Source organism: Pelmatolapia mariae, linkage group LG20 (assembly GCF_036321145.2).
Source record: "Pelmatolapia mariae isolate MD_Pm_ZW linkage group LG20, Pm_UMD_F_2, whole genome shotgun sequence".
In the NCBI taxonomy this organism is placed as follows: Eukaryota; Metazoa; Chordata; class Actinopteri; order Cichliformes; family Cichlidae; genus Pelmatolapia; species Pelmatolapia mariae.
The window spans coordinates 24,102,423-24,123,384 of record NC_086244.1 but is presented as its reverse complement, the minus strand read 5'-3'; the positions used below and the strand labels follow the sequence as shown (position 1 = coordinate 24,123,384).

General features: G+C 42.0%; 1 protein-coding gene across 6 annotated transcripts in view; it reads right to left on the bottom strand.

Moving 5' to 3' along the window:
- The window catches only part of LOC134619581 (cyclin-dependent kinase 16-like), a 42,383-nt gene that overhangs the window by 18,404 nt on the left and 3,017 nt on the right, over nt 1–20,962 (bottom strand). For 3 of the 6 annotated variants that reach the window (XM_063465489.1, XM_063465492.1, XM_063465491.1), the window contains exons 2-3: nt 12,671–12,831; nt 8,609–8,773 (exon numbers count right to left, since the gene is read on the bottom strand). In XM_063465489.1, the coding sequence (XP_063321559.1) occupies nt 8,609–8,773; nt 12,671–12,800 (295 nt within the window). In that variant the 5' untranslated portion in view covers nt 12,801–12,831. Of the gene's footprint in view, nt 1–1,202; nt 2,204–8,608; nt 8,774–12,670; nt 12,832–20,962 lie in introns of those variants that run through there. The other 3 variants (XM_063465494.1, XM_063465495.1, XM_063465493.1) reach the window with 2 other exon arrangements.

Here is a 20,962-nt window from a genome sequence, read left to right as displayed (position 1 = left end):
TTTCTCACTTTCTGAGAGGTCCCGATCTTGTGTGTTTATGTAAACAGTCAAGCAGATGTGGGTAGATGAAACAGGATGATCTGACCAGGGAAGTAAAATTCCAATATCATACCATTATGTTACATTCTTCACGCTTTCTGTCCTAAACATTCCTCCTAGTCACATTTTTTTCAATCTTCTGCAGTTTCCTTCTCTTCCTTTCCCATAGACGCCTAAGAGCAGACAGTAAATGTCACAAGCTACCACTGCCTCCCCACATGGAGCCAAGCTGGCCTAGTTAGGGTTGCTGACTTCCTGCTAGTTTGTCTGGAGGAGGGAGTGGGCTACTTTTAGGAGTATCCTTACTTCACTCTGCTCTGCAAACACCCCTTAGTTGAAAATCCATCTCCAGACCATGATAGCAACACGTCAAAAATAAAGGAAAATCCAGGGGAAAGAATATCAAAAGAAGTAAAGGAAGAATTACTTGAAAAGCCCTTCATGGAATAGCAAAAATATTGGGATTTTTTCTCATAAGCCCTCACTCGGCAAAGCCACACACTGAATTCAGTACATTGCTCAAGGGGGGAACAGACAGTATTCGTAGCCACCGTCCACATCCACATTACCCAATAATAATAATAATACCATAGGCTTAGGCTTTGAACTGAATCCTTTCACTTCTCTTTCATGCTCTTAGGCGAAGAGTTCTCAAACTCTTTTTAAAGCACAGGACATCGTGCTTTTTGAATTTGTCCTGAGCAGCACGAACAAAGATACTGCAGTCATTGTGCTGACAAGTAAATGAATAAAAAATTCAAAAGAAGAACTTGTCGAACTCTTCACTTCTCTAAGGAGCTCATAGAATCCCTGTAGATAAGCATGTTGCTTGGGGCCAACACGCTGCAAGTTAAGCAGGCACGCAAAGCAAATCATATTTTCACAGTAATAGGTTAAAGATGTTCAAAAATGTACTACTTGCATAAATCTGTGTCTAAGTATGAAGAAAAAACCTGGAACACGCTTGATCGAGCTACTAACATTTGTTCGTTTAATGTCCTACAAAGTCAAATAAAAGTATACAGACAGCATGTATTGATGTTTGCCACAAAAATGTGCCTTCTACATAAATCCAAACTCTACATTGTAACAACAATCTGATCAGTGGATAAAGTCAGGATGTAGATGAACTTCTTGAAGAAGATGACAGTGATGAGACTCACCAATGCGGTTTCCTGGAGGCCGGCATGAGTCGAGCACTCGAAGCATACGGAAAGGTGACAGCCTCAGTGGGGTGTCTCTCTCCACCATTCTTACCCCCTCTCCCGTTCTAACCTCCCCCGTTTTAAGGTCTCCGACTCTGGGAACACGGGCAGAGCATCCTTGCAGATTGTCTGCCATATCCATTGCTCCAGTGGGTTTAAAGCACTAACATTTGAAGGTGCATTTAATAATGCAAATAAATATTTCATTTAAAAAATCCACTTCAGTTAAGTCCTGGAGCCCAATCAAACAGTGTGGGTGGCACCCAGGTTTGAGTAGCAGTAGCTGATTAAAGATCCAAGCTTCCTGGGAAAAATCCAATCCTTAGGCTACCTCTGTACTGCCAGAAGAGCCCCATGCAGTAAAGAACAGGTCTGACATTATAGGAATTGTGCAGACTGCACAGGCACACTAATCAAAATCCAACAACTCCCTCGGCTGCTACTCCACTTTAACACACTCTCTCTCTTCCTGTGTGTTTTTCTTAGCAGACATTCCTTCTCTCCTCCCTCTCCTTTCTTGCTTTTTTTTCTCTCTGCAGTCGCTCTCTGCGTGCTGACTAAGGAAGGTCAAACACTGTGCAGGTATGCAAAATGCTGCAGAGACGGTCCAACACGTGCAAGCTAGAAACTGTTACAATCTGCCATCTCAGAATAACAGGTGTTCTGTCATCATCTGTCTTCGTCCGGACACAAGCCTGCAAACAAGGACTGTGTGCAAGGACTCACAACGCACTTAACTTGCAGCTCCCAGCAAGGAAAACACAGCCAGACCTTCCCTTTGCCTCTGTCCTTTGTGACTTCTTCATTTGCGTTCTTTTTTCTTCTTTTTGCTGATGTTTTTCCGTGTCTCTGGCAGATCTCTTCTCTTTGTCCTCCTTGTTCTTCTACTGTTATTCAACACAGCACTCTATTCAGGCTGTTGTGCTGCTCTCCTTCTTTCCACTCCCTCTCCCGTTTAGTCCCTCCTTGCCTCTGGCGCCGCTATTAGTGTTGTCAGTGCTCCTGCTCCCTCCCTTCACCTTGCTATTACTCCCCTCCCTCTCACATGATAGAAATCTCCATCTCTCTCCCCCCTCCATCTGTCTTTATCTCTCCCTCCCTATTTCTTGCTATCACTGTCTGGGTCCAGAGATGGTGTTGAATATCAGTACAGCCATCCTCTTTTTCTATTCACGAGCTGATGACATTTTCTGCCTGATCGGCCTCTTTCTTGCACTCCATCTTGTTCACCACCTCTTTCTCGTGCTCCCCACCCTCCCTCCTCATGCTTATCACTCTCTAGTGTAGAAAAATGAAATCCCGAGGCTTCAGAGTGATGCCTATGGCATTCTCTCCGCTCTCCCCTTTCTGCCTCAGTCCCTTCTATATTGACATGAAACACAGGGCACGGCAAGCACGCGCTCTTTCCTGCACATCCCACTGCACGCAGAGTAACTGTTACAAATACAACTCACATGATGCTGACTATTGACTAATGGCTATTAGACACACCTGGAGAGCAAACAGACAATTACATCTATACAAACTAACAGCAAGTTCAAAATAATATTAAGAAACAGAACTAAAAGCATTAGGAGCTGATTAAGTATTTTTTTTCTTCAAGCTGAGGGATCATTGGGTTGATATTTGTTACATTTATGTGGTACGATCAAAAGGTCTACCCCGTAGAAATCGTTTAGTGCAAAGGCTGTTTTTAGATGAATCCCTGAGAATCCCATTTACGTAGCACTTGTAGCTCTGTGATACATGCTGGATCTCCTCCTTAAACCTGATTTTCATTTTGTTGAAGTTTGTTTAAGTTGCAAGAATGTCCTCTCGACCAAAACACCACGTCTCCAATGCACTGAGTCCTGGCACATGACAGCATGCTGGGACGCAACATACTTCTGGTCATTACTGCTGAATATCCTCTTTCAAAAGATGCTGTTATAGTACAAGTCCCCAATGACCTCTCATACAGGGGACAAATTCATGTCGCACAACCTTGTTGAACAGCAGCACGCTCCTAATCAGACCTGACTTGGGATATGAAATTTACCACTTCAAATGAAAATTGCTGAAAATGTCCAGAGACAATGTTCCTATTTCAAGCAATACTTGAAATATAATTAACTCTCTGAAGAGCACAGTACCGATCTGTACTAAATTGGTATAGGATACAATTTGCTCAGTATCTTTGCGCATAAACCTAACCCTACAGCCTCTCATGTGTTAGCAAAAAACAGTGGGCATCGGAGGTGGGATTCATAGCAGAGAACGAGATCTGTTAACAATTACGAATAAAAACAGTTGTATATGCTGTCTCTGATTCAAATTATTGCTAGAGGCAACAGTCGGTGGATATTGGTAGGACTTAATCTTCCAGTTCCTACCAAATTCTAAAACCTTGCTTACACCCATGACAACTAACATTAGAAAAGTGTTTAGAGAACATAACTGCATCCAAAATGTCAACATGATAAGGTGTTAAATGCCATCATTTTGCATAATATTCTCAAGGATTCACACTTCAAAAGCCTATTTTTGACTACTGCAAAATAAAACCCTACCTCTCCCTCAAGGCCAGTGATAGGCTTGTCTTCTAAGCCTTAGCTAACCAAACACACTCATGTGGAGAGCCTCACACACCCTACATGTCAATAATGATGGACTTAAAAAGACTTAAACAAACTTTGTAATTGTTTTAGACTCTGTAAACATCTTGGGATCTTTGAGATACTGTATTCTTAACACGCTCTGAAAACATTTTGTAATCTGGATAGGTTACCTTATTCAAAGTGACTTATTTGGGATCATTAAGTACAGAGAAATGGTCATCTACAGAAAATTAACAGACAGGTATCGATGTACTGTGATGAGCTGCTCAAAACATCAAGAACAAAAGCTCTCAACCCTCCAGCCATCACTGTTTCCCTGTCTTATTAGATTCACAAGTGCAGCTTGTATACATGGAAGATTTCTGTTTTGCTTTGCAGCCACCTCCACAAAGCTTTTTACTTCCCTCAAGGTCTGTTACTGTCACTTTATTTTTCCACCTTGTCTTAAACTACATTTTCTTGACTACATTTAAGCTTCTGCATTGTTTTCACCTCCTTTTTAAATCATAAATATTACGGTGTGCCTCCAGACAAATAAAACAGTAAAAATCAAAGTGCATACAACATCCCTCAGGAACAGGCATACATAGAGACGCGCACTCTCAAGGCTGCAGGGTGGGAGAATTTAGACTGCAGTAATTACCTCTAAACCTTTTATCTTCATCTAAGGAATCTCATTATTCAATTACTAAGACCAAAGAGCCTACTGTAAGCTACCGGCTCTGTTTATGCTGGCTGGCTACATCTCAACCCCACACCCTACCCCCACCCCATATATGCAGCTCTGAAAAATACATGCATTCATTAGTAACATCTTCCTTCGCTCAGCCATAAGATTCTCAAACAGCAAACCACCCTAACACACATAAAAAGCTTATGGGACCGACTACATAAAAGGAGTCCACTCCATTGTTCTTCCTAAAACCAATCCGGGAGTGAGCAAATGGATGGTTGAGAGTGTATGCAGTGAGGCAGAGGACTACAGCGATTAATACAGCATTAATGCATTACATTAAATCCCTGGCACAGACAACGCGGTCTCTCGTGGTACGGGTGGAGATAAGGGTGGTCTTAACAAGGTGCCAGCTTTTATCTTTTGCACCATTCCGGTCTTATTTGGAGGTTAAATACAGTATTTTGATGTGTGCAGAGGGAAAGAGACAAATACAAAGGGGGAAAAGGAACAAGAGGAGACTTCTTTGACAGTACTGAAAAACAGCAGCCTGAGACAGGTTTTGAGAAAAGCAGGCAGCTTTTAGCACAGCCCTTTTGCAGTAAAAACAGACGGGAGGACCAGCTAATCCCCAACCGTGTAACTACAATTAGAGCGAGCGAGAGACAGAGAGAGAGCGTGACAGAGAGAGGAAGACAAAAAGATGAGGTAGTGGTGAGAAGTAACACTGAAACTGCATTGCTCATCTTTCCTGACTGTAAGTACAGTGTGCTGGGAGTGGGTGTTGGCCCAGATAGCAACAGATATCACAAACCTGCAATACCTTTTGGACTCAGACTCCTGGCCAAACACATATAACCCCACAGCCCATTTACACAAATTAAAAATGTATTAAATTAAACTGATACAACGCAAGTTGGACAAACACAGAGGGAAAAAGTGAAGGGTGGGTAATCTCTTTAGCGCAGCAGGAACAAGAGATTGCATCATCATGTCACTCTATTAAAGGCTGCAACGTGCTCTGACTGCTGAGTGGCACACAGTGAGTCAGCGAGACCAACTAGTGGGAAACACACACACACACACACACATACACAGACACGCACAGACACACACAGTACCTCTTAACATTTTAAACTATACCTTATCAAGACCTAAATAATAGAGTAGCCTTCTTTCTAGGCTGAGTCAAGTCTATGTCCTTTTAGGAGCTTTTGTACACTCAGTGGCACCCGTGGATTTCCTACAATGAAGTCACTGCCAGATCAACAACTTGTGGGCTCAAGAAGGTAAGATGGTAGACAAACCAATGCATAGTTTTTCTACCAGAAAACATTGATAGCTTTTTCTAAATATGTAAAATATCCCTGAATCTCATAATGAAATGAAACGTTTGGTTTGTTTCTATATAAAAAAAGCACTGTTATCTTAACAATATCGTCAATGTCGACATATAAGCTTTAAAAATATAGTATCAGTATATTCAAATTGGGAAAAAAGCAGCATTATTATTATACAAGTAAGGCACCATGCAATAGTACATAATCAAATAGAATCCTCCCCTATGTTGCAGTATCTGTTTCTTCATTAGGATTGTTTTAGTTTTATTCAAGCATTGTCTAATTATCATATTCCCAGCTCACAGGATTACAACAAACCATAAGCTGCTGTTATAAGTCTAGTTCCCTTCATCTAAAGCTCAGTGAATGCAAGGAGTCTCGCTTCGGTCTATCTCCATCTCGCAGGGTATTCACAACACAAGTCTGATGTGACTCCTGAAGGAGCTGATGTGAAAAACCCTCCTACCATTCATCCTCACGCTTTTATAATTTCTACCTCTCATTCTCTCATAAATCACAGTTTGCTAAGCTTTATCTCATTCGAAACCCATCTCCGGCATGATCATCCTCATCTTTTCTTTCCATCCATCTCAGACTTTCTTTTCTTCGGTACGTTCTGCCCTACTGCTCCTGATATAAGCCGTTCTGCCACGGTGGGAAATGAGATTACTGGGATCTATATAGCCACAGACCACATTACATAATGTAGAGAGAAGGAAAAAGTAATTGCATGTGAGTGCTGTGAGCATGTGTTGTATGTGCGTGTTTGTAAATGTTGGATTAAGGTCATTAGAGTTTTATCCCTCCACCCTCATAGTAAGTGTTGCCAGGATAGAAAAGTTGTTTCGGTAAACACTGTTTTACACTCAGTGAAACCAAGTAAGACATGCGCGCACACACACACACACACACACACACACACACACACACACACACACACACACACACACACACACACACACACACACACACACACACACACACACACACACGCCTCGCCTATAGAAAGCAAAACTGACACGAGTTCAGTACGTGACTATTTCAAACCAGGGGTGGCAGTATTACTCTGGCCTGATATTTTGTGCGGGTCAAGGTTTATATATTATACAGCTGCAACAAGAATCCTATTGGATCATCTATATTGCTAAATATGACCTCAGCATTATCTACTTTTGCAAAAATGTAGTTAAAGTTAATCAATTTTACAAACCCAAATGCACAACTGAATGTTATAATGTTTCTAATGAAGTTGTGGTAAAAAGGTGCATACACTTCTGGTGCCTTCCAGGGCGGCTGTCTGGTCGGTTTGCTCTTCGTGTCATTTGTGTTTTATTTGCTTTCTTTTTTCTAAATCTTTAAAGCAGTCAACATTTAAGCATGAACATGGTGTCCCTTATTACTTCCTAGTTCTCTTTCACAAAGTTCTATATTGTTCACACTCAGATACATCTTGTACACAATGCACATGCTCACAACACTCACATGCAAAAAAGGGTAAAACACACAGAAAACACATGACTGAATGACACTGAAAACAATGAGGAAACTGACTTGTCAAAGCAGCAATGTTCACTGTGGTTATCTGATCATTTTACACAGGTGCATCATTGAACATGAACTTATGATGTAACTGTAAAAGCCAGTTTGTATAATAAGTACTTTATACAGTGCTATGCAAAAGTATTTAGCCACCCCTCATTTCTTTATATTTTGCTAGGAAAATGGGAAACACATGCAAATGTAAGTGAAGATACATTATGTAAGGCAGAACAGAGTGTGTACAGTTCTTATGAGTTTTAATGTGAACACCTTTTCCCAAGTTTTCTTGTTTCTTTAACTCTTCACAAATAGTTAGTATGTTGTGCACGTGCATGTGTGTGCGATTCAGATGCTTTCGAGATGGTATTGCATCTGTGAATCAAAATCTGATGGTACTCTTCTGTGTCCATAATTCTATGAGTTTAGTCATCCCAGCTACCAAAGAGCAAGGGGCAGGGTACACCTCGGACAGGTTGACAATCTGATGCAGGCTCAGTTTCCTAAATTTTTTTAAGGACACACTGCACACCATGCTGAAATATGCCAGGTTTGGGGTAAATAGCTCTTTGCTAGTGCAAAAAAACTATTTTATCCCTGTTAAACTGTAATATTTGTTATTTTTTATAGATTCAACTAAAGAAATGTGAATATTTTTTTGTGACAGGCTACTAATAACAAAGCTTACTATCAATTTAAAACTGGAACTTTGCTAAGATTTCTGTTATCTGTAGATAGGATAATGGTTCATCCTTGAGTTTGGTGCATTTTTTCCTTGAAAAGGCAGGTATAGTGTTAGTGGTTAAATAGCTTAGGTTAGTGTTAAATAGCTCAACAGACAAAAAAGGAAAAAAAAAGAAACAAGGAAACCGTTCCTCTGAACATGGTCAAGGACTGGGCTATAAACGAATGAAAAAGCAGCCAATGCGCAAAGAAAATTTTAAAAACCTCCAAAAAGCCTGGAGAGCTAGCGCTCATGATCACTTCAAAATTACAAGACAGTCACGTTCCTTGGAATCAAAATATAAGAAAATGAGCGGCACTCTGTACAGCAATGTCAGCAATTCAATTAAATGCCTGTAGTGGCATACAGAGCAGCATAAAATATGAATAATCATGAATATTCAGTACCTTTTGTATGTTTCTTTGTTTGCTTACAGGTTTCCGTGTGTGTGTGTGTGTGTGTGTGTGTGTGTGTGTGTGTGTGTGTGTGTGTACCCAGAGATCCAGTCCTGTGCAGGCTCAGGAAGGCTCTGTCTCGTTCTAGCCCCCCACCTGGCTCTCTGCGCAGGGCGGTGCGGCCCAGATGACCAGCATATTGACGCAGGAAGGAGGGAGCACTATGGGAGGCGGGAGGGTGTACAGAGCACACCACCATGGGCTCTGAGATTCACAATGTAGACAGACAGCCAAGGAGAAAGAGAAAACAAAAGCAGAATAGAACAGAGTCCCACAGTGGATGCAAAAGAGAACAGAAAACTCCGAAGGGAAAGAGGTTGATCGAAGAAAAGAGAAAGGGGTTCAGGCGAGAGGAAGAAAACAGTGAAATAGAGAAAAAGATGACAGGAATTGTAAAATGGAATGAGAGAAGAAGAGAAAAAAGATGACACAAAGTCACACACAGACAGGCACAGAAAGGTAGCAGAACATGTAGGAACAGTACAATATGTAGTAGTAATAGATAAAAGGCTGGAAATGCACACAGCTCCTGTAATCATGCTGTAATCATTCTGTAATTATGTGAGGAGCCGCTGTAGCACAGAAACAGAAATGAAAATAGAAAGTGTACGAGGCATAAGGCATGCATCGTGGAAAATCTGTTGAGTCATAGAACTCACAGTGAAGTAGCAGCAGAAAGAAATGCAGACATGCACACATAAAACTTGCAGACACACTGTAGGAGACAGGCCACAGAGGTATGGGAGTAATAATAATCATTGATGTAAGGGCTACAAGAGATTTTTGGTTGTCTGTAGTAGGAAAATGAACGCCTAGAGGTCACAAACTCCTTCCTTGAGTTTTCCAAAGCAAAGCACCTAAACTGAGGACATTTACATGCAGCATACATGTACTGTCAGCTTTCTTTCACACAGATTAATGTGTAATTATTGAATTCTGTTAGTAGAGTGTGGGTGGAGGCCCACACGACATATCTCCTAGCTTTGAAATAATTCTCTTCAAATTTCACTCAAATCACCAAGCAAAGGTAAATTCACCACCCGAGTTTCTTTTTTCTCCGTTTTACTTAAGCAAAACAAGCTAACTAGTCCAGTACTACACTGACAGAAAGGAACTGCAGTGAACACGAGCCTTGACATTGCTTCTCATTAGCAAGAAAAATGTGAGAATTATTTTCTACTACTCTTTTGTACAGTTTGACTTATATAGAGAGAGATGTCTGTGCGCCCAGGGGGAGAAAGGGAGGATACAGCAAGGGAAAAGGACAGAAGGAGATAGTAATGTAGAGCAGTTGGTTAAAGTTTAATGTCTCTCCTCATCACTTGCTCCATTCCACTCCTTCTCTCACTTGCTAGCTGGACTCTTTGGAAATGACATCGCTTTAGCTATCAAAAACAAAAGCAAGGGATGTAAAAATAGAATGAAAAGGAGAAAGAAGCCAGTAAGCAAAAATGAATGGGGTAGAGCTATAGATGCTGCAGCCCAGGAGCTGTAGTGACAGCAACAAGCAAGCATCATCGCTCCTTGCCAAGCGGCCAACAGAACACAGCTATATTTGAACACTTAGGCTTTGTTGTTTTGTTTTTGAGCTGACACAAAACCATCTGCCAAAGCTGAGACAACCTCCTTTCTCCCTATGTTCTGACAAACACATACAAAGATAGTGCCTGGGTGCGAGGTCTCTGATTCTTCCCAAGTGGGACCTGCAGTCACGGACGATGCCCAGCAGATGGCACCCAGAGTGTCTTAGGATGACACTGTTTTTCAGACTTTCTTCTAGAAGCAAAGACATTTCCTTTTCTCTTATGTGAAAACTTGAAGAAACAAACAGTGTGTCTGAGTTCTGACAGATTTGGGAATTCCAACACATTCCCAGCGTACACTGCCATTCAGTCTTGATGACTGAGTGGTTAACTGAATTGTTAGGTTAATTCTGATGAAGATTGTGATAAAGATGATGGTGGTTAAAATGGATGGCTTCAGTGGGTTATAGAAGTAGATGAAGCTACCGTGAATATGCTTCTGTTTAGCATTTGCATGTCTGTATGACTTTATGAGAGTAGTGGACATAAAAAAAAAGTGACAAACACACATTTAAACAGGCACATACAGTTTATGAGATATTTGCATTAAGAAATGTATTATCTCTGAGAGGGCATCAGTGTAAATGAATGACATAAAGTGAGGAAAAGTGAAAGATGTGCTCCCTTAATTCTGTATGACCTTCATCCATCATAAAGGACCTTTGCTTTAACCCTCTCCACCTACACCATCATTTAGTTATTGCTTGCTCTTCTTGTACTGAATAAAAGCTCTAAATGAAGTCGTAATGTCTTGAAATGTTGCAAAGCAAGAGCAGGTGTCCTTTAATAACTGCAGTTGCATGAAAAGAAAATCTGTATAACAGATGCTGGAGTCAGACTAGACACTGTGCAACTCCTACAAGGGTTATGGAGATGACACATCTATTCTTTATCATAAGGACAGTATAAACTGTTTGTCTGTTTCTTCTGCTATACACTGTGTTACTGTAATTCCAGTATATAGATAGGTGCACACAGTGTAGTGTAGTTGAGCATCACAAACACACTACATTTCAGTAACAAAAATTTTAACTTTGGCTGTTAATTTAACTGTAGGTCTCTGTTAGAGATGGACCGATCCGATATTACGTATCGGTCCGATACTGACCTAAATTACTGGATCGGATATCGGCGAGAAATAAAAAATGTAATCCGATCCATTAAATATCAAAAAACACCTCACAAAACTTGCGACATGGCGTAACTCGGCTCATAACCGTAGCACGTCGGAGCAGTGTGCATCACGTGATAGAGCGGCTGTGTGTATTTGTAGCCTAGCTAGCAAACCAGCATTTCATCTCCGAGGAAGTTATTCCAGAGAGAAGTAAAGCAAGTGTGTAAGTTCATCTCTGAATGTTCGTAAAGCGTTCCCACGTTAAGCTTAACAACCGATATATTTAGCGACTGCCTCTCTCTCTCCCTCCTTCTCCTGCCACTACTTCATGAAACTGCTTAATGATCAGCTGATCGGCTTTTCTGTCGCGAGTCCGTCTCTCTTCTTTGTTTTTGGCCCACTTTGCACCAGAAAGAGGAAACCAGCGGCTGAACAACAGCAGCACGTTTAAGCTTGATAAGCTGTTGTTAGAATTTATTTAATATTACTTTCTACACCAGGATCCTTTTCTACGTAGCTGACGGCTGGTAACTGTGCAGGGGCGGATCTAGCAAAGTTTAGCCAGGGGGGCCGATAGGGCATGAACAGGGAAAAGGGGGCACAAAAACATACTTATCTTTCTTATTCTCATTTAAAATGTCTAGCTTTTAATAAATAATTATCTGAATCTTACACCCAAAGTTTTAATCTGATGTAAAATGTATAGAAGTCCATTACTGTATATACTAACTGTTAAGTCTAATATACCCTAGTAAGCTATAGTACTTTTTCCTTTGGGAAGACACCATCTGTGCAGTTTGCAATTCTGTTGAAGAAAGATATTGAATCTATTTAATTATTCTTGAAAAATAATTTAATTCTGTGCATTTTTTTCACACTGCATCAAATAAAAGTTGATTACTTCGATTAAGCATCATGAGGTGGAGGGTGTGGGGTGGTTCCCTATTTTTTTTTTGCTGGGAGTTTGCAACCCTATTTGTTAGTTTGCTTAATATTTCTGCTAAGTACTCTTTAAAATACCAGAATAGGGAGGATGGAGTAGGTTTAAGTTTATTAGATTGATCAGTGTTGCTGAACTATGAAATATTTTGGGTGCAGTGTATTTTTTACATACAGGTATAACAGAATAGCTTTAGTGTTGTTGTTTATTTAAACATGAGTATAAACTTATACAAAATGCAGCAATATATTAAAAAACAGTTTTATTGATTAAAAAACACACTATATCGGATTCATATCGGTATCGGCAGATATCCAAATTTATGATATCAGTATCGGTATCGGACATAAAAAAGTGGTATCGTGCCATCTCTAGTCTCTGTGCACATACTGTATGTCTGAGTGCCAAAGCTTGCTAAGGTGTTTGCATGTACATGTGTGAGGGCACTTGTTCACATCTCTCACCATTGTCCCTAGCTGTGGATGCCTCATCCAAGGCCATCTGTTCTGCAAGTTCGGACAGAGAGTCATCAACGGGCCGAGCGCTGCGTAGAGACATGGACAGCCTCCGCTTGATGATCTTCATCCTGTCCATCTTCTCAGTCACACCACTGGGGCCCTCAGGCCTGAGGGGGAAGAAAAGCACCACCTTCATTATAATTATATAATCAAAAGCACTACCTGCAGCATGTTCAGAGCTGTCATTATCACCATCGGCAACCACCACATCCATGCTACCCTGTTATTCTATCACTGTGCAGGTAAACTACTGCAGTGCAACCCGTGCGCATTTTCTGCATTTCGTTAAGCTCCCAGAGATTCTGTTTGCTCATACAGCCTGTGTCCTCATTGTTATGTATCCCAAGAGCAAACATTGCAGAATAAAAGACAAAGAATGAGATGAAGAAACCCACAGAGGGGTAGAAAAAGAGAGAAAAAGAAATGTACAAACAAAAAAAGTACAGAAAATAAAACCAAACTGCTGACAATGCAACTTCCCGGAGGTTTCAGACCAGAGCAGCTTTCCCAGATGAGCTGTGATTGACAAGCATTTCACTGGGTGGTCCATAAACTACATGCAATGAATTAATTGCGTATGAACTGCAGTCTAAAGTATTATCATACGATGCATCGACACATCTACAGCAAATCCTTCAATATTCCATTTTAACCTGCTGTTCATATGATAACTAAACTGATGGAAAGTTAGTTGTAAATAAGGCACAGTGTCTATGCATCTGCAGGACAGAAGTATCCCATCCTTAAAATAAATGTGGACAAAGGGACATAGCGTTTTTACAGCAACTTGCTCTATGTATTCAGTGGTACACCCACACTGTGTGTATTTGTGCTTGTATACCTCTTTGTAAACCTCAGTGAGCTTTCAAAGTTATATATTGTTTAGGGCACCTCTCAGTAGACATTTATTGTCTATTTCATGAGTGTATGTACAGTAAATGTGCCTTTGCATGTGTGCAGTTCTGTGTGTGGAAGTCAGTTTGTTATGTCTTCTACTCTCTGCCTTAATGGCCTGAAGGTAGGCACAGCTATGGCAGAGTATTCCTGTCTCCCTTCCACTTCCTGCTCCTTCTATCAAACCCATAAGGGCTTGTGAGCTGGCACGCAGAAGTGCGCAGACACACACTCACACACACAGAGCGACATGGGCAAATACACATTGCACCCACTGCCTTTCTCTTTGTGTCCAACTTTGGAGGCCTCTACAAAAGCCATTCATCCTTTCAGGCTCTACGTCTTTCAGGCCTATTAGAGACAACTAGTGCTCAGAGGGAATTCAAACATTAGCGCTGGGGACAACTGGCCTTTTTTCACCAGAAGATGTGCTTAGGACAATATCTATTGCTCACAACACTGCCTCTGCCAGTTTACATGAGATTAGTTAGATGTCGTTTACACCTTAGCTGCAAGCTTTTCTTTGAAGATAAAAAAAAAAAAAGACAAAGAAGGGGAAAAAAAGAGAAAAAGGAAAGTAACTTGTTTATTTTGTATCATGCGCTGCATGGATTATCAGTATGCAATAAATCCCCCCCCCCCCCCCCCCCCAATCCTCATTTGCATGCTTTCCCAGACTTCATTAGAGAAGGTGGCTGCTTGGACAAGAAGATTGGGTTCTCCTCACGTAACCTTGGAGTGACTATCCATAAATTTTCAGGAATAAATGAGTCATATTAGGGGGAAACACTTGAGATATAATTTTCTGCCTATTACCCAGATAAATAAATGCCAGTGTTATCATTAAGACAGACAGATATTGCTGGTATCCAGGCAAGCACACACACATAGACACACTGGCACACAAAAATAACCAATTCCCTAGTCTTCCTCTTATCTGGGTTGAATTAGCATGGACAGTAACACAAATCTCAGCATCCAGTGGGTCATACAGAGAAGCACTTCTGGGTATCTCTGTATGTATAGCAAGTTAAGATTTCCAGTTTTATCATAGAACAACAAAATAAGGGTCTCTAATAGACTGTTATACAAAATAAACACATAGCATTCATTATAAATATTTCATTTTATGGAAATATAGCTTACTTAATCCTCCTTAAATTGTAAAGTTTGTTATTTTTAAAGATGTTTTTTCAGGAAATTCAAGACACAGATTTTTTTCCACTTAATGAGCTTTGTTTAATAAAACTATGAAGCTAAGGCTATACCACATTTTATTCTTAATGACAATATAAGATGTATTCAGATGTTCCGGAGCGTTTAAGTGCAACAGTGATGGTCAAGAATCAAATGAAGACTTTATTAAATATTTTAAAAAAGAGTGGACTTCATATTTAGACTATAATGACACTCCCGGAACATCAGCTTCTGTTCTATGGGAAGCAGGGAAAGCTGTGATGAGAGGTAAAATAATTTCTTTCTCATCACATAAAAAGAAAAAAGAAAACAAAAATATTCAGGAATTAGAAAAAAACATCAAATCACTAGAAGAAGCCTACGTGTCCCACCAAGATCAGGAAACATTGAACAAAATACACAAAACAAAACTAGAATTAAATGAGATAATTGATAAAAAAACAAAATTCTTAGTACAAAGACTACGCTTACAAAATTATGAACATGGTAATAAATCCGGTCAATTTCTAGCAAACCAGCTAAAAATAAATAAAGAAAAAACAACTATATGTGCTGTTCAAGATTCATCTGGGAACACAATATATGAACCGAAACAAATAAACAACATTTTCAGGGATTTCTATAAAACGTTGTATTCACCACAAATAAACCCATCTAAAAAGGAAATTGATCAGTTTTTGGACAACATAACTCTTCCAAAATTATTAGACACTCAAGCAATAGCACTGGATTCGCCACTGACATCAGGTGAACTCCAGGAAGCCCTGATAAGTATGCCCAATAATAAGGCTCCAGGTCCAGACGGCTTTCCTGCAGAATTCTACAAAGAATTCTGGACGATTCTAGCACCAGTTATTTACAGAACATTGTTGGAAATCAAAGAAAAGGGCAGACTTCCATCAAATATGAATTCTGCAAACATTAATCTCCTGCTAAAACCAGGCAAAGACCCTGTATATCCCTCAAGCTATCGTCCAATATCCCTTATAAATGTAGACCTTAAAATAATCTGCAAAGCTCTCTCAAAGAGACTAGAGAAAATAACCCCCCTCTTAATTCATCCTGACCAAACTGGTTTCATAAAAGGTAGGCACTCATCAACAAATACACGTAGATTACTTAATTTGATAGACTACTCATACAGTAAAAACCTTGAAACTACAATATTTTCTTTAGATGCAGAAAAAGCATTTGACAGAGTTAACTGGAAATTTCTATTTGCAACTTTACACAAATTTGGTTTTGGATCCTCTTTCATTAACTGGTTAAAAATATTATATAATTCCCCAACAGCTTGTGTCAGAACAAATGACCAGACATCCTCCAGCTTCTGTCTCCTGAGGGGCACCAGGCAGGGATGCCCACTCTCCCTTTCACTGTTTGCAATTTTTATTGAACCACTAGCAGCAGCAATTAGACAGAATTCAGTAATTAAGGGCATAAAATGCAAGAACGTGGAACATAAAATCAGCCTTTATGCGGATGATGTGTTACTCTTTCTCCAAAATTCACAAACCAATATCTCTGGGGTGATTGAATTGATAAACTCTTTTGCAAAAATATCAGATTACTCAATTAACTGGTCAAAATCTACAGTCCTTCCGATTGATTGCTCCTTCCATAATTCCTCTTCTACACCACTGCAATCGGGAAATATAAAATATTTAGGTATTAATGTTTCTCCCAAGCTTGCAGATCTAACTAAATTAAACCATATCCCACTTTTAAAGAAAATAGAAGGTGATCTGGCTAGGTGGAAATGTCTACACATATCACTTATGGGAAGGGTTGCCGCTATAAAAATGATGGTCTTACCAAAAATAAATTATTTATTCTCAATGATCCCAACTAAACCGCCACAAGATTGGTTCAGATCTCTAGATTCATGTATGTCCAAATTCCTTTGGAAAAATAAACCCCCACGTATAAGCTTAAAAACACTACAAAAGACCAAGGATAAAGGAGGATTAGAACTACCTAACTTTCAGCACTACTTCTTAGCCAACAGGCTTCAGTTTATCTCAGGATGGCTAAAACATACCCTCTTCGATGAACCTTGGCTAGATATAGAACAAGCACTTTGCAATGATCTAGAGATTTCAGATCTACCATTTATCAGCTCAAACATCCAACGACATGAATGCTTCAAAAGCATCAGCATCAGCTCTTCTCTGACAGCATGGTGGGAGTTTCTAAAATTGACGGAGTCTTCATTAATCCCATGCAAACGTACACCTATCTGGAACAACCCTGACATATTACAAAACAATAATATGATAAACTTTTCAGATTGGAGTGGTAAAGGAATCAAATATTTAGAACATATACTAGAAGGAACAGAATTTATTTCATTTGACAGACTAGTTACACAATATGGGATCAACAAGAAAAGATTTTTAGAATATCAACAAATTAAATCCATAGTAAAAAAGAAATTTAAACCTGGTCAAGTTGAACTACAAACACCACCAAGTGTGGTTCAATTTCTTACTCTTAAAACCCCCCAAATTACTATCCAAAATATACAGAATGCTTTCTAAAACAGATGAATCAATATCACTTCCTATTCAAAATGGGAAGCGGATTTATCAGTTAACTTAGACCAAAACTTCTGGTCTCAGATTTGCTTAAAAACCTTTAATCTAATTAGAAATCCCAGTCTTCAATTAATTCAATACAAAATACTACATAGAGTGCACTATACAGGTCATCGGATGTTCAAGATGGGCTTTACGTCTACCAACAACTGCTCACACTGCCAAACCAATTCACCGGACAATTATATCCACGCTCTTTGGTTCTGTCCACCAGTTCAGAAGTTTTGCCGCGAGATATGTGAAGACTTATCGAAGTGTCTGAAATGTAACATTCCAACTTCCCCTTTAGTGTGTTTGTTGGGCAGCTTAGATAATGTCACTACAGAAAAGACTATAGCCCATATGGTTTTCACTGCCCTATGCATAGCCAAGAAAACAGTCCTCATGAACTGGAAAAATAAAAATAATCTTAATTCTAACCAATATAGAAATTATCTATTAGATTACATTAGTCTTGATACAGCCTCTGCCACCACATCAGATCAATTGCTCTGGGCTCCTTTTATCAGCTCCATCACCTAGTGGGGGTGGGGGGGGTCATAGTTTGGTCCCACCTTCGCTGTTGTGATTGGTGTGGGGGTAGGGACAGGCTTAGGGCGTCGGGGGGTTCCCCAGGAGCATCCTCCTTGGGCGGCTCAACCCGGGGTAGCGGTCATGGCCTATTAAGGGCTCTGTTGGCTCTTAGGTGACGGTTTCCTCGTGGCTGCGTGCAGCGGGGCTAGGGGAGGGTCTGTACTGACGGACGTGGGTTACTGACCTGGTAGCCTGGCTGCCCCTGGGTGGGTCCGGGACGGGCGTGAGGTTCTGGGGGCGCTCCATCTCTGGGCTGGGGCCCTGGCTGGGCCTCGGGAGCTTGGGTCCTGGTTGGTGTGTTGCCGGGGTTGTGGGCGGGTGGGTGTATGGGGGCCCAGCCCTGGCGCAGGGTGCCGCCAGTGCATCGAGCCACCTGGGGGGCTCTTCAACTGGTGGGGGAGGTTGTTACATCTTGCAGGAGTTCTCCTCTCTTCAGGAACTCACTCTGCAGGAGGGGGAGATACAGGAGAGGTGGAGGAAGATCTCAGCCTGGGCGTCTATTGTCTTGTGTAGTCTGGAAGATGAGTGGATGACAGGGTGGGTGCAGTTTTCTCTGTGGTGGGGTCGGGTGGGCTGTCCCGGACGGCGCTGCTGCACTGGGCCCCGGTCCGGATGGGCCTGGGCCCCCTTTCCCTGGCGGGTTGCAGAGTATGGGGGTGCCTACTGGGGTCAGCGGGGGAGCTGGCCCCAGGGAGGGGTCACTTGCCCCTCCCTTCCTTCCCTCCCCATCTCCAGCTGCCTCCCTCTTCCCGCTCCACCACAATCACCCACACATGCAGGGCCTTGGGGTAAAGGTGTGTCACCAGGGTGCAGGGGAGGCATCCCCCCCTCTGTCCCCTTCTGGCTGCCTGTGCCTCAATTTTATCTCACAACTTAGACATTCACATTACTCACACTCTCATAACACATACATATAGGATCTTGGGGGTGGGCACGCTACACGGACTCCAAAAGACCATCAGGGTGTACACCTCACCCCTGGCGTCATTGCCCACCTCTCAATTTTAAATACACGTAGACATTGAGGGCTAGCAGGAGGGGCTATGCGCTTACCTGCTGCTCTCTGGCAGGTAGCTCCATGCCCTCCTGGGTTTTAAATGCACCTTAGAACACACATGCATCAACACTACATATGAGCGGGTGGAGGGAGGTTTGGAGTCTTCTCACACCCCCGGTCTCTGCGGCCTGCTGGAGCGGGGGGGCTAGGAGGAGGAGTTGGCAGTCCGACTGGGGTCTGGAATGTGGGGCCTCCCTGCTGCTGCGGAGTCGGGGCAGTCTGCTTCTCCCCACTGCAGGGAAAAGGGTAACACCACCTGGGTCTGGGTGCAGTTTCCCCCTCCAGGGGCAACGGTACCTAGACCCGGTTCTTAGAGTACGCTTGGGGAGTGTGATTGTGTGTACAATGTCTCTCTATGTCTGTCTCCACGTTGGTTGAGTGTTGAGTAGTTGCATATGAGAGCATGAGGGTGGGAATGGATGTTTGTATCTATGTGTGCCTGTATGTCTGTGTCTATATGTCAGGTTGGATATCAGACGCCACCTCTCTGGGGACATCTCAGGCCCTCCAAGGTATGGAGGCCTATCTCCCCCCACCACTTCCCCTGCCGGTGGCAGACGCCCTCAGACATCGGTGCGTTGGTGGTTCTTTGTGTCCCGGGATGGGCGTCCAGGTACACACCGGCTCACTCCTTGGTGGCTGCTTATCGGGGCCTGGAGCCTGGGGCTCGCTCGGGCCACTTCGGGGGTGGGGTGCCCTCGGCCTCTCGGCCTGGGGCTCGGTCACTCTGGCACAGCTGGCTACCGGCGGAGCTCACGGGCACGTCACTGCAACCCCCCCTGGCTTCTGCTCCGCGGCTGCTGAGTGACCCCTCATCTGGGACTCTCCTCAGCTCTTTCTGGGATAGTGGCGCGGCTGCCCCTCTGTTGGTCTTCCTTGGTCTCTTGTGTTCTGGGGGCCTCTGGATGTATGGAGTCTTGATCTCCTCCATACCTCCTTCATGCCCTGGTGGACGGGGCTGTGGCTCCCCACACCCTCTAACAGATCATTACATGAAGGAACCTTTTAAAAACAAGCGCGTCCATGCTCACAGGTGTACACACGGGTGCTCACACACACAAACTACACCCTTTTTGGCTCCTACCTCAAAGCACACTGTGCGCTGTCGATATTACGTGCTGCACAATAATGTTTAATATTTAGTATTTACTGTTATATTCCCATATATCATCGTGATGTTGTTTATTCTATTGCTCTCGTTTTCTTCTGCTTGTTTTCTTTTTTTCTTTCTCAACAGGTGATCCAGGTGATTGATATATGTATTTTCTGACTGCTTATTTAGTTGGTTTTTGGGTTTTTTTGCCCTTTATCCCCGTCCCTCTTCTCCGCTGTTTTTTCCCCCTCTTTCTTTCTCCCTTTTCTTTTCCTCATTCACGTCTGTCCCGCATCTAGCAAGTGAAAATAAAAAAAATAAAATAAAATAAACAATAAAAGGTGAATCAAACAGACCATTACGGCAAGGCTGGGATGGTCCATTTGGTAAAGTAAATCCGTTGGGCATCTTTCTTCGCCTTTAGACAATAATTCTGATGGCAAAAGAACCAAACGGGACAGGCAAAAAAAAAAGAAAAAAAAGAATCAAATGTCTTGACTGTGCACTCAATTTTGAGTCTTGTGTGATGCAGATGGAGCTGCGAGTGTGACAAAGTTGGCAGAGCCCCATCAGTGAATGAGATAGGACATGTGGCCCCAGGCTGCAGCATGTGCAGACGGACACCTGGCAAACCACAAATAACTCTGCTATGCATAACTCCCACTTAATGGAGGGACGCACTCCAGATGACAAAGGCTACACTCATTCTCTAGGACATTCAAAAGCATAACAAGCACTGGTGTTTTAGCTATGAAAGCAATACAGAGCATAAACCCACACACATTAAGAAAGGCTGTGTAATAAAACAACACAAGAGATCAAAGGTC